At 31.7% G+C, this 15,040-nt stretch overlaps 1 protein-coding gene across 2 annotated transcripts; it reads left to right on the forward strand.

The window, feature by feature from the left end:
* The first annotated feature begins 367 nt into the window (after positions 1-367).
* Positions 368-6,830, forward strand: LOC115712804 (probable E3 ubiquitin ligase SUD1). 2 transcript variants are annotated; one of them, XM_030641176.2, is made up of 9 exons: positions 368-817; positions 1,550-2,140; positions 2,721-3,524; positions 3,597-3,805; positions 3,946-4,287; positions 4,745-4,896; positions 4,979-5,142; positions 5,238-5,384; positions 6,028-6,830. In XM_030641176.2, the coding sequence occupies exons 1-9, from the start codon at positions 572-574 to the stop codon at positions 6,442-6,444; spliced, it is 3,072 nt and encodes a 1,023-aa protein (XP_030497036.1). In that variant the 5' UTR covers positions 368-571; the 3' UTR covers positions 6,445-6,830. The 2 variants fall into 2 exon arrangements, with proteins under 2 accessions (XP_030497036.1, XP_030497037.1); XM_030641177.2 differs by having other exon boundaries at positions 422-817; positions 3,949-4,287.
* The last annotated feature ends 8,210 nt before the right edge of the window (positions 6,831-15,040 follow it).

Raw genomic sequence — 15,040 nt, forward strand, 5'->3', positions numbered from 1 at the left:
ATAGGCTCAACACTTAGTGAAATTTTCAAAATATCAAGTTGGCCTAGTGAACAAGAGGAAAATATAAAAGAAGGTAGAAGTCCGTTTAAGCAAATATACCTTTGCCAAAACTTGCGGAGAGGAGGTGGATGTAAAAAAAGGATTCGATGAGTAAAAGTAGCGGATCCTCATTTGCCTCATGGTCAGTACGGGCTGACAACCGACCAACACACCTCCACTATTCCCCCCGACATACAACCCACAATGTATTAACAGAATATTATCCCCTAACTTTTAGGACCACTTGTATTGATGGTGTTTTGTGAGTCCATTTTCTAAAAAAAAAATGAAATTATAAAATAAGTGTATGAGTACATTTATTTACCCTATAATTTTTTAATGTTTACTAGTGACTTGTAAGTTGTGTAAGGAGGGACGTGGCCTTTTAGTATGATCCGCCTTATGATTACAGAAAAAGACGCAGCGTAGAGAATTAGAGTTCCCTTTTCAATGCTCTGTTAACAATATTTGATATTCTTTGAGTCCATAAATTCCCAAATCCTGGCCGTTGACAATCCTCTCGCCGGCGCCCATGGAAGATGCGGCGGCACCACCGTTTATGGCAGCAGCTGAAGGCGTATCGCAGTCAATCACTTCTTGTGAGCTGTCGGCCTATATCGATGGAGCGGTGGACGATGACGAGTGTAGAATATGCCGAAGCCCTGGTGAGCCTGATAACCCTCTTCGCTACCCTTGCGCTTGCCGTGGTACTATTAAGTACGTGCACCAAGATTGCTTGCTACAGTGGCTCAATCGCCGCAAGATTTCTCATTGCGAGGTATGATTTCCATTTCGTTAACTATCTTAGTTGGAACATATCTTTATTTCTAAGTTATTACAGTAGTGTAATTAGGGTTTACTCTTCGTTTTGTATGATAAATTGAGTTCTAAGATAGCAATTTACATTTTTTATGTCTAACGGAATGAATCATAATGGATTGTGTGGAAATGAACGAGAATGGATAATGAAATCAAGTTGTTTATGCTTAAGTACTAATTCTGTAAGCCATTTACCAAAATTTGTGAAGGCCTTTGGTTGGGAGGAATGAAAATATAGGAATAGGAATAGGAATGGGAATGAGAATAGGAATAGGAATGGAATGGAATAAAATTTAAAATGTATAAAAAAAATTGATAAAAAAATCATTAATTTTTTTTTCTTGTTACATTGGAATGGTCATTCTTTTCTTTTTAAAATGGAATAGCCATTCTACCAAAATGGTCGAAGGAGCATTCCAATACTTTAAAATGCAACCAAACAAAGGAATGGAATAAAAATTATTTTCTTTCCATTCCATTCAATTTCATTACCTCCAACCAAACACCACCTAAATTTATAGTGAAGCTCATGAATGGATTATAAAAGGAAACATTGTTTATGCATCTTACCCTTTTAAGGCCAATTATGAGCTATATACCTCAATAGGAGTCTTTTTAAGGAATCAAGGTATGTAGTTTTAATCTGACCGGAAATTTATCTCATTCTTTTTAAATTTGATGGAAATTGTAGGTTTGTAAGCATGAATATTCTTATGCCCCTGTCTATTCCATTGATGCTCCAGCAAGGCTTCCTCCCCAGGAGTTTGTAATTGGGCTTGCAGCAAAACTTTTTCATTTGTTACAAATTTTGCAGCACTTTGTGTATTTGCTCGTAGTTTGGCTCATTGCAATTCCATTTGTTACACATTGGATTTGGGAATTTGCTTTCTTCAAGGGTTTTAGTGAATTTCAAATTCTTTTTACAAGTCGTCTTACTGTTGCTGCGATCTTTGCTGATTGCATGCATGGCTTTCTTCTTTCACTTGGAATGGCATATATATTTCTTGGGATTTCTTTTATTAGGATTAGTTTTCTGCAAGAACCAATGGGAGCTCCACGTTTGGCTAATAGGATGTTAGCCGGAAATGAGATTGGTGAAAATGCTGGTAGAAGGCAAGGGACCTTGGCTGTTCTCCAGTTCATTAAAAGAATTGTAGCATTTCTTTCTCACTGGTGGAAGGTGTTGATTTCTCGAATTGTGATTTACCTGGGCGTCATTGAAATTGTTCCCCCAAATGAGTTTGAGAACATGCAGTTTCCTTTTGATGAGAATGCATTTGCCGTAAGCATTTCCTCTTTCCTGAAACTACCATTTAATGTTATTCATTTCAATATCAGTATTTTATCATATCCTATTGTTCTTATTTTCTTTCTCCTTATGAATGAACCAGCAGTTCCTATAAAATATATATATGTGTTCTAATTGTATCTCTTCTTCTGCACTAGTTTTTTCTTCCCAATGTCATTTTGTGATTTTAAATGTGCCCTTAATTTTGGTAATATATGTAATGGATCACTGGAGTATGATCTTAATAGGATGGTCTGAATAAAGTTGTAAGTTCAAATCTCAAATATTTATGCCATCTTGAAAGAGATGAGTCTAATGTAATCATTATCTTGTATGTTTTCATCTTTCAGTTTTGGTTTCTTTTAGTACTACTATTAAGGTGGTCAAAGTTATCTATATGCTGAAGTTGTGTGAATTGATATATTTCATGGTCTATAATATATTAAGGAACAAATGTAATTGAATGAAATCATTTCCATCTTACTACTAGAATATTGCTGATCCATGGTCCACCCCTATGGTTATTCATTTAGATCAGTATGGGTTAATATTTTTTTTTTCTTTATTTTTGTAGGTTGTTGCTAGCAATATGGCCTTTGTTGTTGTTCTCGTTTTTTTACCCTTTTGTTTAGGGCGGACAACTACTTTCTTGCAATATTGGTTTTTCACTCATAATACTGGAGAAACGCTGTCATCAGTTGTGTCAATGATAGAGGTAGCTCTTCTGTCAGTAAGTACTACAACAAAGGATGCACTAAATGCTATCACATATTTTGTATTATACCATCGTGGAGCTAGCATACCAAGCCAAGTTTTAAAAGGGGACTTGGAGATTCTTAATACAGAGATAATAGAGATGAACAAAGCCTCCATTGGTGTCAATGGCCTAGTTTCAGCTGGCCTCCTTAACGAACAACTGGAAGGAACACCAATTTTATCTGATGATGCTACTCTTTTAACCGGATACATAGTTATACTATCATTTGTTTTGCTCTACCTTGGGACTGTTTCTATGATGCGTTATGCTAGAGGCGAGCCTTTGACCTTGCAGAGGTTATCTGGAATTGCTTCAAAGATAAATGCTGTTCGGTTCCTTATTAGAAGATTCTTTACACTATTTAGGCAGGTTATGACGATGGTTAGTAGAAATTTCCTGGCTATTGTTAAGGTTTCTGCTGTATTCGGAGTGAATTTTGGTATTTTTCCTGTGATTTGTGGGTGGTGGTTAGATGTTTGTACTTTGAAGATTTTTGGACAGACAATCACTGGAAGGGTTGCTTTCTTTGTAAACAATCCTATTCTGATGTCATTGGCCTACTGGACTGTTGGAATTTTCTACCTCATATATGTTTTCATTCATGTGAACCTTATGAAAGAGGTATGATTTCTGCTGTGTATTTACTTCATCTAAGTGACATGGCTGGCATAATTACATATTTATCTGTGACAGGTATTGCGAGATGGAGTTTTCTTCTTTTTTCCAGACATTGCTGATCCAGAAAACTACTTTAGTAGAATGATTGAATGCCCGGTGTTCAAGCATGCTCGTGGGTTTCTGTTGCTTGTCGGTGTTCATGGTAGTTTGATTGTGATGCTGGTGTTTTTACCTATCAAGCTAGTCATTTTATATGCACCTTCTGTGTTCCCCCTTAATCTTTTGTAAGCGACTTTGTTTCTTCTCCTGTTGCATATGTCTCTTGCTTTGTTTTCTCCTGTTGCATATTCCTCTTGCTTTGTTTCTTCTCCTGTTTCATATTCCTCTTGCTCTATAACTATTAGTGATCTACACTTGAGTGCAGTAGTTCAGAAGCAAAATCTGTTGCTGCTTTTTCTCTGCGAAGGTGTCTTTTTCATTTCGGTGTCCCATGTACCATACGCTTTTACTATCCATCAGCAACATTTAAAGTCCTTGTACAAAAGTGGCTAAATGTCACTTGCTCACTACTCAGCTTAAGTGATCTTTTACTTCCTAGACATGAGAATGGTGATGGGAATGTTGAGCCCTTGAGGCAGCAAAGAGCACATAATGTATCAATGGTTGCCCTAATTGAAGGTCAGAGTGCGGGATTACGTACTTCAGGTCCAGGATCCGAGGTTTCTGATGATAACAAGGGTGAAGAGGGCCAGGAAGCTGACTCTCGGTAACTATTAATCTCTACTTTGATATGTCTCTGATACAGTTATACATTGAGTTTTAATTTTTATACTTCAACTTCTCTGGTATGTCTTAATTCTGATAAATAGTAGCAACACATCTTCCATCTTTCTTGCTGCTGCTGATTTGTTTTAATTATTGTGTACTTTCAGATTTCCTCGTGCAAAACCATTCTCAATTAGTTTTATTTTAGTATGTTCTGCCATAGATTGCACAGATTGAAGAATTTTTATTTAATTTCTTTCTTTCTTAATGTATCTAATTATAAAATGATTTTCCTTTTTTCTCAAGGCATGTAAGGGTCTATCTGACGAACTATTTTAACGTTCTAAACTATTTTGCTGGCTTATACATGTTAGTTGGTCTGATGAATAAGAGGTTCAAGACAGATTATTTTTTATTACTATAATCATGAAAAGCTGTTTTATTTTTTCCTGCTACAGATTTGTGCTACGCATCATAATATTGTTGGCGTTGGCATGGATGACGACACTTGTTTTTAATTCCTTAATGATGGCTTTGCCAGTTTTACTTGGCCGAACACTCTTTAAAGCAGCTTCTCACCTACTTTTATCTTATGGATTTAAGTATGATGGTAATATTGCTCTCCTATGATGTCTACCTTGTCTCATGCTTTTTAAAAAGGAATATAAATGAATATATGGTTTATTCTGTAGATTTTTGTTCTTTTATTATTGGAAGCTGCACGATGCGGGCTGTTATAGTCTGTGCCAAGTATGCAGTAGGGCATGTCCAAACAAGAGGTGTGGGGGCACTTTTCAGCCAAATGAGGCATTCTTGTATGAGTGCCTTCAAATTCTGTGCTGTTGTGTCGTCTGTGGTAGGCAATCTTATTCTTCCTTTCCCGTTTTCCATTTTTTTTTGCTTCAAAATGTTTAAGCTTGTTTTCATTCTGTTTCTGATTTATCTTTTCAGATGTTTGTCATTCCTGTTGTGATTGGTCTTCTTCTCGACCTCGTGGTGGCTGTTCCCACTCCATCACCTTTCTATGAAGGCACACTTTTCACCTTATTTCAATGCTGGGTACTAGGATGGCTCTTCCTGATAACTTTATTTGGGCTGGTAAGTGTTAAATCCTCCTGTTACATAGCCACAGTTATATAATTAGATTGTGATACGTGCAAATAAAGGAAAGCTTTTGCGTGCAAAAGTTCCAATAAAGTTGCATAAATGATTGTGGACATAGTAAATACTTATATCACATGGAAAATAGATTTTCCATAAGGATCTCGATTAGTTTCTGATAAGGGTATGTTTAGGTGATTCCAAGTTGTTAGGATGAGAGCCCTTTGAAAATTTATAAATCTATGTTGTATAAAATGTAATTTATTCTACAAAATGCAAACGACCAAGGTGAAAAACTGAATCTAACACTTGATTTGCTAAGGGTGCTGCAAATTTAACTGGTCTTCAATGTACAACTTTTAGTATTAATTTTTTCCTTTTTGATGTATATTTTCTGCATGGAAATTCTGTTAAACTTTTTTATGGAAATTCACTTGACCTCTATCAAGCCAAGGCTTTGTATTAGCAATACTATTATGTTGCCGAAAAGGCGTCACAGTAGTATGAATCCAAAACTCAGTCAGCTTACGTTAATCATCTTCCACATAGTAGTATCTTGGGAGGCTATTTTCTAACAAAAGCACATTCATTAACAAATAAACTCTGTTTTGTTGAACTCAATGTCTTGTGTGCACCACAGGTAATGGCCGATAGTGTGCATTCTGTTGACGAGAGGTGGTTGGTGAAGCTTCAAGGGATAGTTAATGATGGTCTTGCTCATCAGCCTGCCCTCTGGTTGTTAAAAGAGATCCTGGTTCCTACTATGACAAGGCTTCTCATTGCAGTTTGTACACCCTACATGCTTGTTAGATTGGCATTTACTGTACTTGGGTATCCCTTTCCAGTGAACTCGGCCATTCACCGGTTTTTCTTGCCTGGATGTTTTGCCTTCAGTATACTGTGGTTTAGTTCCAAGATTATATATGCATTCATAATTTACTTGCACAACAGGATCAGAGACGACCGCTACTGTGTGGGCCAGAGGTTACAAGATTATGGAGAAAATACTGAGAGGAAGCTAATTGAGAAGAACGCATTAGTATTGCAAAATGAATGATCAGAATCCTACCAAGTTACTTGCCTAGTAAGTAACTATTTTTGTACATATACAGGTTCATGGTCATATCTTCTGTACAGAGATATCTGGATGATAGGAACACAAAAAGGTACACTATATATAAATATAAAACTAACATTGGGAAGTAGTAGTTAGAACGGTGAGAGACAATCTTCTAATGGTAAAGCTTCAATTGTACAATTATGAAATTTGTTTGGGATGAAATATATGAGTAAGGGGTGAAAATGGTATTCGTTGGATAATTCTTTGTATAGTAATAGTAGTTTTCCCAACAAAGTGTGGAGTGTTATGCTTGCTTCACTAGTTGTCCAAGTTGGTTAAATTATAAGCATTTCCCATTAAAAAAAAACATTTTATTTTCTTCCTGGGAGTTCCAATATCTGATTTTACACTATGTTTTGTGGCATGGAAAGAAAATTAATTTATCCAAATTAATTTATGAGGGATAGAAAAGAAAGAAATGAAAACATATTTCTTTATATAAGAAAGAAAAAAAATTGGCATATAGTAAAGTTACTATATACATCATTATTTCATGGCATGGTTGTGAGTGACACCCTCAAAAGGAATAGGTTAAAGTGAGATGCCTAGTGTAGAGATAGAAAAACAATATCTTTAAGAGGATTAGGTTCAGAAACTAAATTAAATTTTAATCACAATAGGGTTTTTTTTTTTTTTTGTCAAAGTGGAGCTTACCTTTTAAATTGAAATGGTGGTAATGTTAATCTCCTCCAACATTTGAGTTTCATGTTCCCTTTAAGTCTACTCCCTCCAATTGTACTCTCTTTAACTCAAACTCACATAATAAACACTCTATTAGGTGGCATTTAGTTGGAAGGAATGAACACATAACTAGAATATGAATAACATTCTAATATTTTAAAATGAAACTAAACAAAAAAAATAGAATAAAAGTTATTTTTTTAATTTTATTTTATTACCTCAAACTAAACAGCACATTATTTAGGTAGATATATTATTTTGGTATAATTTTATTTTTTTTGTAAAAATATTTGTCATTTCACTTCACTTTTACTTATTTGTAGGAAACTTTTTTCTCCATTTTCTTTTTTCTAAATTGAAGAAGAAGAAAATTGGTGGGTTCACACCATATTTTTCTTTTCACTTTTCATTTCTCTCTATTTTTCTTCCTTACCAAATAACTTAATTTTATTTCTTCTCACTTTTCTTTTTTTTTTTCTTCCTACTTTTCTTCTCTTACTACCAAACATAGGGCTAGAGTGAAATGAACAAAAAGAAAATGTGATGAACTATACTTCTCTCAACAAAATTACATCATTATTTCATGGCAAGATTATAAGTGACATGCTCAAAAAGAATAGGTTTAGACCATCTCCAACCGAGAGGTAAAATCATATATATAATGTGATTTTTTCCACAAAGTACTCTAATGGAATTGCAAAATCTATTTTTTTTTTTATGGGAGTCTATAGTGTCTCACTAACAATAATTGGTATCGTAGACCACAATATTTTTTTTCATTTTACTTTTCAATAATTAAATAATACTTTTTGGATTAGAACTTGAAAAGTATTTAGTGCTAAAATAATAAAATAATAAAATAATTAAATAAAGTAATATAATAACAAAGAAATACTTTTTAGTGTAATTTATATTGTGGTTGGAATTCGAAAAAAAATTAGTACTTTTTTTTTTTATATTGATTTAACATCAAATTTAAATTTCACCATGAGAGAGTTGCTCTAACTCTAAGGGAAATAGAGATAATTAGAAAAATAATATCTTTAATAGAATTTTCTTTTTTCAGAAAAGGTCCTAAAGAAACTCCAACTTCTCAAAGAAAAGACTAAGAAAGGAGAGAGGACTCAAATTTGTATTCATCCAAAATTCGCATCATCCAAAATAAAAGTTTGAATACAAATAGGGGACACCAAACCTTGCTAATAATAGTCGATAAAACATATTTAGCTAAGGTATGAGCTGTGAGCTAGAATTAAATGTGAAGGGGCCAAATTAAACTAAAATTTAAATAATAAAGGGAAAGCCTGTAGTACACCCTCCTAAAGGGTTATTGAGGTAGACTTGATATCATGAGTTTTGAGCACATTTTTTATAGGCTAATTAGTAATTTTTCTCCCTGAACTTTGACATGTACTAAATCGTGCCCCTTGAACTTTTTTGGCCGTTAAAAATTTCCCCCGAACTATTGAGATTGTTAAATTTAAGGACTTTTGTCGAATTTTAGTAAAAAATTCTAACATGGATGAAAGTTTAAGGGGCATGATTTAGTACATATCAAAGTTTGAGGAGCATGATTTGGTAGATATCAAAGTTGGGGGAGCATGGTTTAGTACATAAACAATTCCTGAAACAGTAAAATTGAATGAAATTAGACAGAAGTCCTTAAATTTAACAATCTCAATAGTTCGAGGGGAATTTTTAACGGCCGAAAAAAGTTCAGAGGGCATGATTTACTACATGTCAAAGTTTAGGGGGAAAAATGACTCATTAGCCTTTTTTATATATGGTTGCTTACGTTGCAGCTATATAGGATTGCCTGTGAATTTTTAAAAAATTTAAAATAATTTACAATATCGAAAATAAGGTTTCCTTATTTTGTTGCATACATACTGTTCAAACTTTATTTTTCAGCACGGTAAACTATTCAAATTTCTTTTAAAAGTTATAGATGATTCTATAGATATTTTTTGAAACAAATTGGAGATTCTATCGAAACAACCTTTTAAGATGGTGTACTATAGATATTTCTAATAATAAATATTTAATATCAAGATTTTTTATATTTATTCACTATTCTTTGTTTTGTTATAGATTGCTCTTCAATTTATTACGGAAAACTATTATTAATTAATTATATATACTATTACTATCTTAATATTAATTCAAATGTATCTATTATTTAAATAAAGCTCAATCTAATTACTTCATTTGCTAGGTAGTGTATGTCAGGTGTAGCTTGGTTTAAATTGCTAAATTTTAATGCTATGATAAGAATTTTAGTGATTTAATAAATATTATCTTTTTTTTAAACTATCTATCAATTTTTTTTTTTTTTTATCAAGATAAGATCTTTATTAATCAACAAGCAAAGTAGCCAACTTACAACCTCAACACAACACAAGCCTACACCTACAAATAGGTCATTTTTAACAATAATAACCTCTCCTCATCTTTCAACTTCTTAAAATTAAAATTACTAATCCTATACTTTGCATCTTTTCTTAATATCTAATAATTAGTTATTAATAATAAATAAGAAAAATTATCCTATATACTATTCTTTATTTTTTTAAAAAAAATTTACGATTTGGGTTGCTCTGGTAGTTTCTCCAATGATTTCTATGTGAGTTGCTATGTGAATTTTGATTGCGATCGATTTAGGTTGTTTCATTAATTACTATAAGAGTTTCAATATAAAATTACGTAAAAATACAAAAAAAAAAAAAATTGAAATATAAAAATGAAAAAGCCCCTATAATCAAATGTCTAATTTTTTTTTTATCCCAAAACCTATTATAAAATAGTAATAGTGATATTGGACTTAATTATTGGCCGATTGGGCCAAAATGGGTAACTACAAAAAAAAAATATAAAATACAATGACATATATAGGGATATAATTTTGTCCCGTGATGTACTTTCACAGAATGTATTCCGCGGTACATTAGATGGGTCTCAAGGTACATTAAATGAGTGTCAAGGTACGTTTCTACTTTTTAACCCTAATTACCCCTACATCAATCTCAACCGTCAGATCAAATAACTCCCTCATCTGACGGATGTCGTACATCACGGAATACAATCCGTGAAAGTACAATAACGGGACAAAAAAAGGACAAAATATATATGTAAATAATATTTATATAAGCACCATATATATTTTGTGGTGGAGGGTCATGACCACTCTTGTAGGGTCGGTAAAATGGGTCAGACACGATAATATGACTCGAAACTCGTATGAGAGTTAACGAATTTGAGTTTGCCTTAAATGAGTTCGGATCGTATTTAGGTTGACTCGTCTAACCTGTTTAATTAATAAACGGATCATGTTCAGGTTGACACGACTAACACAAAACTGACCCATTAATGACATATTTAAAGTTATTTTAGTACTTTAACCTATCATAAATGGACCATATGCTTATAAACGGGTTACACGGGTTGTGCCATATCAACCCGTTTATAAAGAAGTCGTGTTTGGCTTTAATTTTTTGATACGATTATTAAACAGGGTCATATTCGGATCAAGCATATACTTACTATATATGAGTCTCGATACGATACGAATACGACCTGTAAACACGAATTACCACCCCTACACTCTTGAGATCTATGTGCCTCTGCCTAGTTCTAGGACAATACACAAAACTCACCTTATTAAAACAACAAAAAGACAAACTAAAATCATTCAACACTACTTCTAAATAACACTTCAACAAAATATAATTATTAAATTTTTTCAATAAACTCAGACAGTGAGACTCAAAAATAGTTTAGGTAGGTATATTGGTATAATAACATCAATTTAAGAGAATTATTAAATTTTATCACCAAACATGAGTATGAATCTTTAAGAGGATTATTTAGGTAGGTATATTGGTATAATAGCAGCAATTTCATCATTATATATATAAAATAGTTTAGTTTAACATTCAGTTTCTTTCTAGAAACATGATAATGTTTACTTTGTTTTTACTTATAGGACCAGAGGCCTATCTCCTAGGCTAGGCCCCTACCCCTCACTGGCTCTCCTCCTTCAATAGTTATTATTATTAATTATTACATAGAGTTAGTAGTAGAGGAGAGGTTTAGGTATGACCTTAAATGAGCAAGTGAAAAGAGAGACAAAAACTAGTCACTAGACCTGCCCTCTTTGACCATCCTTTCCTATGCTAGACTAGACTAGACTACACTAGACTACTCCTCAACCTCGAGCAAGCTCCCTAGCATTTTGAGCCGCCACCTAATGAAACTGAGGTTACACCATAACATCATACACATTTTTGTACGAACAAGAAACTATAGCAAACTCTTAAAATAAATAAATAAATAAATAAAATATCTCTCTCTCTCTCTCTCTCTCTCTCTCTCTCTCATAAATACTTGTATGAAAAAGGGAGATGATTTTGCAAGGATAAAGAGCTACATATCAAAGTGGAAGATACTATATTTTTTGTACATGCATGGAGAGTAAATGAAGGAGAGGTAAAAAAAACTAGAAAACAAGGGAAAAGAATTTACAACCCTAAAAGTCATTATATAATGTAAGCAAACGTAGCCAAATCAATCAAATCTAAGGAAAACCAAATGAGAAAGAAACCTGTTTGAGATACATCTATGTATAAATATTTTGGGGGTAGAACTAGCTATGCCCTTTTCCTAAATATGGAATTGTAGGTTATATTTTATACTTTTATGGGTGCTCACCACAATTAGTTGCATGATGAGACGTAAACTCTTTTATGTGATAGCAAATATATATCTATTGGAAATACAAGGCAGAAGACATTTTTTTTCTTCCCTTATTTGGAAAATTCGTAACCTCTTCTCTTACTGGCTATATAAAGAATTTTTTCATTTTTTGAAAAAAAAAAAATCAAACACTTATTGACGATGGAGAGCACCGTGAAGAAAAACTTTGTGATTTTTAATTTGAATGAGTGAATTTATTCTTCGTATTTATTCTATAACTTATCTAGAGCAAAAATCTCCAACTCAAACTCATGTTTTGCACTTAGTCCCCAATCCCTCACTTTTTTCCCTTTTTCTTTTTAATTAAATTCTTAACCTCTTCAAAAGTTAATCAGTATAGTCATTTTCACTTTTTTAATTCAATTTTTTCTATTGAAAAACTAAGATTTTGTGGTAAAAATATATGTTTTTTTTTTTTTTTTTTTTTTTTTGCATTTAGGTATATTTTTTAAATTTATTTTGAAAAAATAGGAGTCCCCAAATAATTTTAATAGTATTATGTGCAAGTGCACAAATCGAATAAATAAGAATAATTAGTATTTTTACACTCTGAACTTTCGATACTATCTGATTTTATCTCTTAAAATATATGGTCTTTTAAAAATTCTTCCTAAAATATAACAGTTACATAATTATATCATTTCTGTTATGTTATGTTTCTTTTACCATTAAAATTTAGTGTTTTTACTCCCAAAATTTTGACAAATACAAAACTCCTTCACCTTTTATTTTTAAAAAAATAATTTTAAAAATTATAATGTTCTATTAATTTTGGAAAAAAATAACAAAAATTCTTAATAAACCTAATAATATTTAACTAATAAATAAATATTAAATTTATTTAAAAAATCTAAATTATTCCTAAAAAAAATATTTTAAAACTTTATTTTATTTATAAACACGTATCTTAGAAAATCAAACAAAAAATTATGAAAATTCAATAAATAATTTACACAAACTAAGATTTTTTGAAGAAAAAATCAAGCTTATTTATATTTATAAACTCATATCTTAAAAAATAAAGAAAAATAATTAAAAATTCGATAAAAATATAAAATTATTTTGAAGAAAAAAGAGTTAGAAATCAAACTAAACAAATGTTATGTTTACTTTAACAAATCTAAATTTTTGGAAAAAAAAAATAGACTCAAACTTGTTCATGTAAAATTTTGTTTTTACAAAAATTGAATTTTTAATATTTTTTTTTATATCTCAATAGATTTTTTAACAAAAATAAATAATTTTTTAAGTCGCTTAATTTGTTAAATATTTTCTTAATCATTTAAAATGATTTGTAATTTAAGATCTAAATTAATTTTTTAAGATTAACTAAAAAAAAAATATTGAATATTTTTATTTTTATTTTGAGAGGGTATGATTTGATAGTTGTCAAAATTTAGGGGGCAAAGTTCATAATTTACCAAGACACGTTAGCATTTAGATGGAATAATGAGACGAAACGTAACAGAATGACTAAATTTGTGTAAATGTAAAAGTTCAGGGGGATTTTTAACGAGCCGTATATTTTAGGAGAGAAAATCAGTATTGTCGAAAGTTCAGGGGGCGAAATTGCTAATTTTTTTTTATGATTTTGATTTTTTTTGTGTTGTATAGGGTTTGGATACTCACGGTGTTGGCCGGAAAATCAACGACGGTGCTCAAAAATTTTATTAGTGGTGATTGAAAAATCAAGTAAAAATTTCTAACCTTTAATTTCAATCCGAAAATAATGTTGTTTAAGGACTTATTGTTGAAACCTATTAATAATTTATATAATTGTGTAGGATTAAGTGGGTTTAAAGTTAGAAAAATAATTTTTTGATTTTAAGGTTTTGTGGGTTTAAGGGCTCAGCGGCAGCGGTGTTGAATGGCGGCTTTAGTTTATGGTATAAATATCAATCTTTTTTTTTTCTTAAGAAAATACCTATATATTTTGTTGAAATAATCAAAGACAAGGTACCCTATATGTTTTTGATCATTTCGATACTTACGTCTTCGCCTTCATAGTCTTCGCACTTGAGTTTTTTTAACCGAAGATAAAGGCCATTTGTCTAGTTGTGACTACCAAAAATCAACATCCAAGCCATTAAGAATACTAAAAAAATTGAGAATATTTAAAAATAAATTCTAAAACTATCTAGAAAGTTTGAGTTCAACCCATTGTTGGAAATATTTTACCAGGATCTAGATTTACTAACAAGTATGTTTCATTAACATCCTAATATGAATTTCTAAAACAATGAAATAAACACATAAGGGTTTAAGAAAACCTTACATTGGGTGCAGCGGAATATAATGACTCCTTCCGTTCAGATCTCTAGCCCTTGATTCATTTCTATAGCAGAGCATTATATCTGAACCTAGATCTCTTTCTCTCCTTCCTTGAGCCCGATTCTCCTTCTTGTTGATTGGATTCTTCACAGTCTTCCACACTATGATTGAGATACCACTTGATGTGTGTGGGCACTCACTCTATCACTCAAGACTGAATAATATGAAGAAGAAATGAGAGGAAGTGGTTTCGGCCTAATAGAAAGAAAGCTCAGGAAAGTTTTCTGAAAGTGAAATTCCATCAATCTTTAAGTGTGAGCCATCACTATCTATTTATAGGTAACCACCTAGGTTTAGGTTAGATTTAATTAGCATTAAAATAAAAGAAAAATAAATGGTAAATTACACTAGTGTGGCCGACCATGGATTGTTATTGGGCCCCACTTTGTAATTTTTCCATTTTGTCATTTTCCTATCTTATTTTCTCAAAAACGCCAATTTTCCAATTTAACCACTTTAATACCAATTCCAATTATTTAATAACTAAAATTAATTATTAAATAATATTTTCATTTAATATATTTATTAATTAGACTTAATAAAGTCTCTTAATTAATAAATAAACCCTAGAAACTCTTTTCTTCACATTTAAGCCCTTGCTTAGTGAAAATTCATAAACTAGACATAGTCTAATTTTATAATTATAATTGATTAATTTAAACCAATTAACTGAGTCTTACATGCAGTATGGTCTCAACTAGTATGAGGAGCATGGGCCTATATAACCGAGCTTCCAATAAGCAGATCAAGAATTTACAAAGTAAATTGA

Source organism: Cannabis sativa, chromosome 4, assembly GCF_029168945.1.
Source record: "Cannabis sativa cultivar Pink pepper isolate KNU-18-1 chromosome 4, ASM2916894v1, whole genome shotgun sequence".
NCBI lineage: Eukaryota > Viridiplantae > Streptophyta > Magnoliopsida > Rosales > Cannabaceae > Cannabis > Cannabis sativa.

What these genes read in the sequence shown, in the direction of transcription:
- LOC115712804 (XM_030641176.2), top strand. Translation starts at nt 572, where the DNA reads ATGGAAGATGCGGCGGCACCACCGTTTATGGCAGCAGCTGAAGGCGTA. An exon ending in GCAAGATTTCTCATTGCGAG is followed by an intron (nt 818 to 1,549) that starts GTATGATTTCCA and finishes TGGAAATTGTAG; the next exon opens with GTTTGTAAGCATGAATATTC. An exon ending in GGCCAGGAAGCTGACTCTCG is followed by an intron (nt 4,288 to 4,744) that starts GTAACTATTAAT and finishes TTCCTGCTACAG; the next exon opens with ATTTGTGCTACGCATCATAA.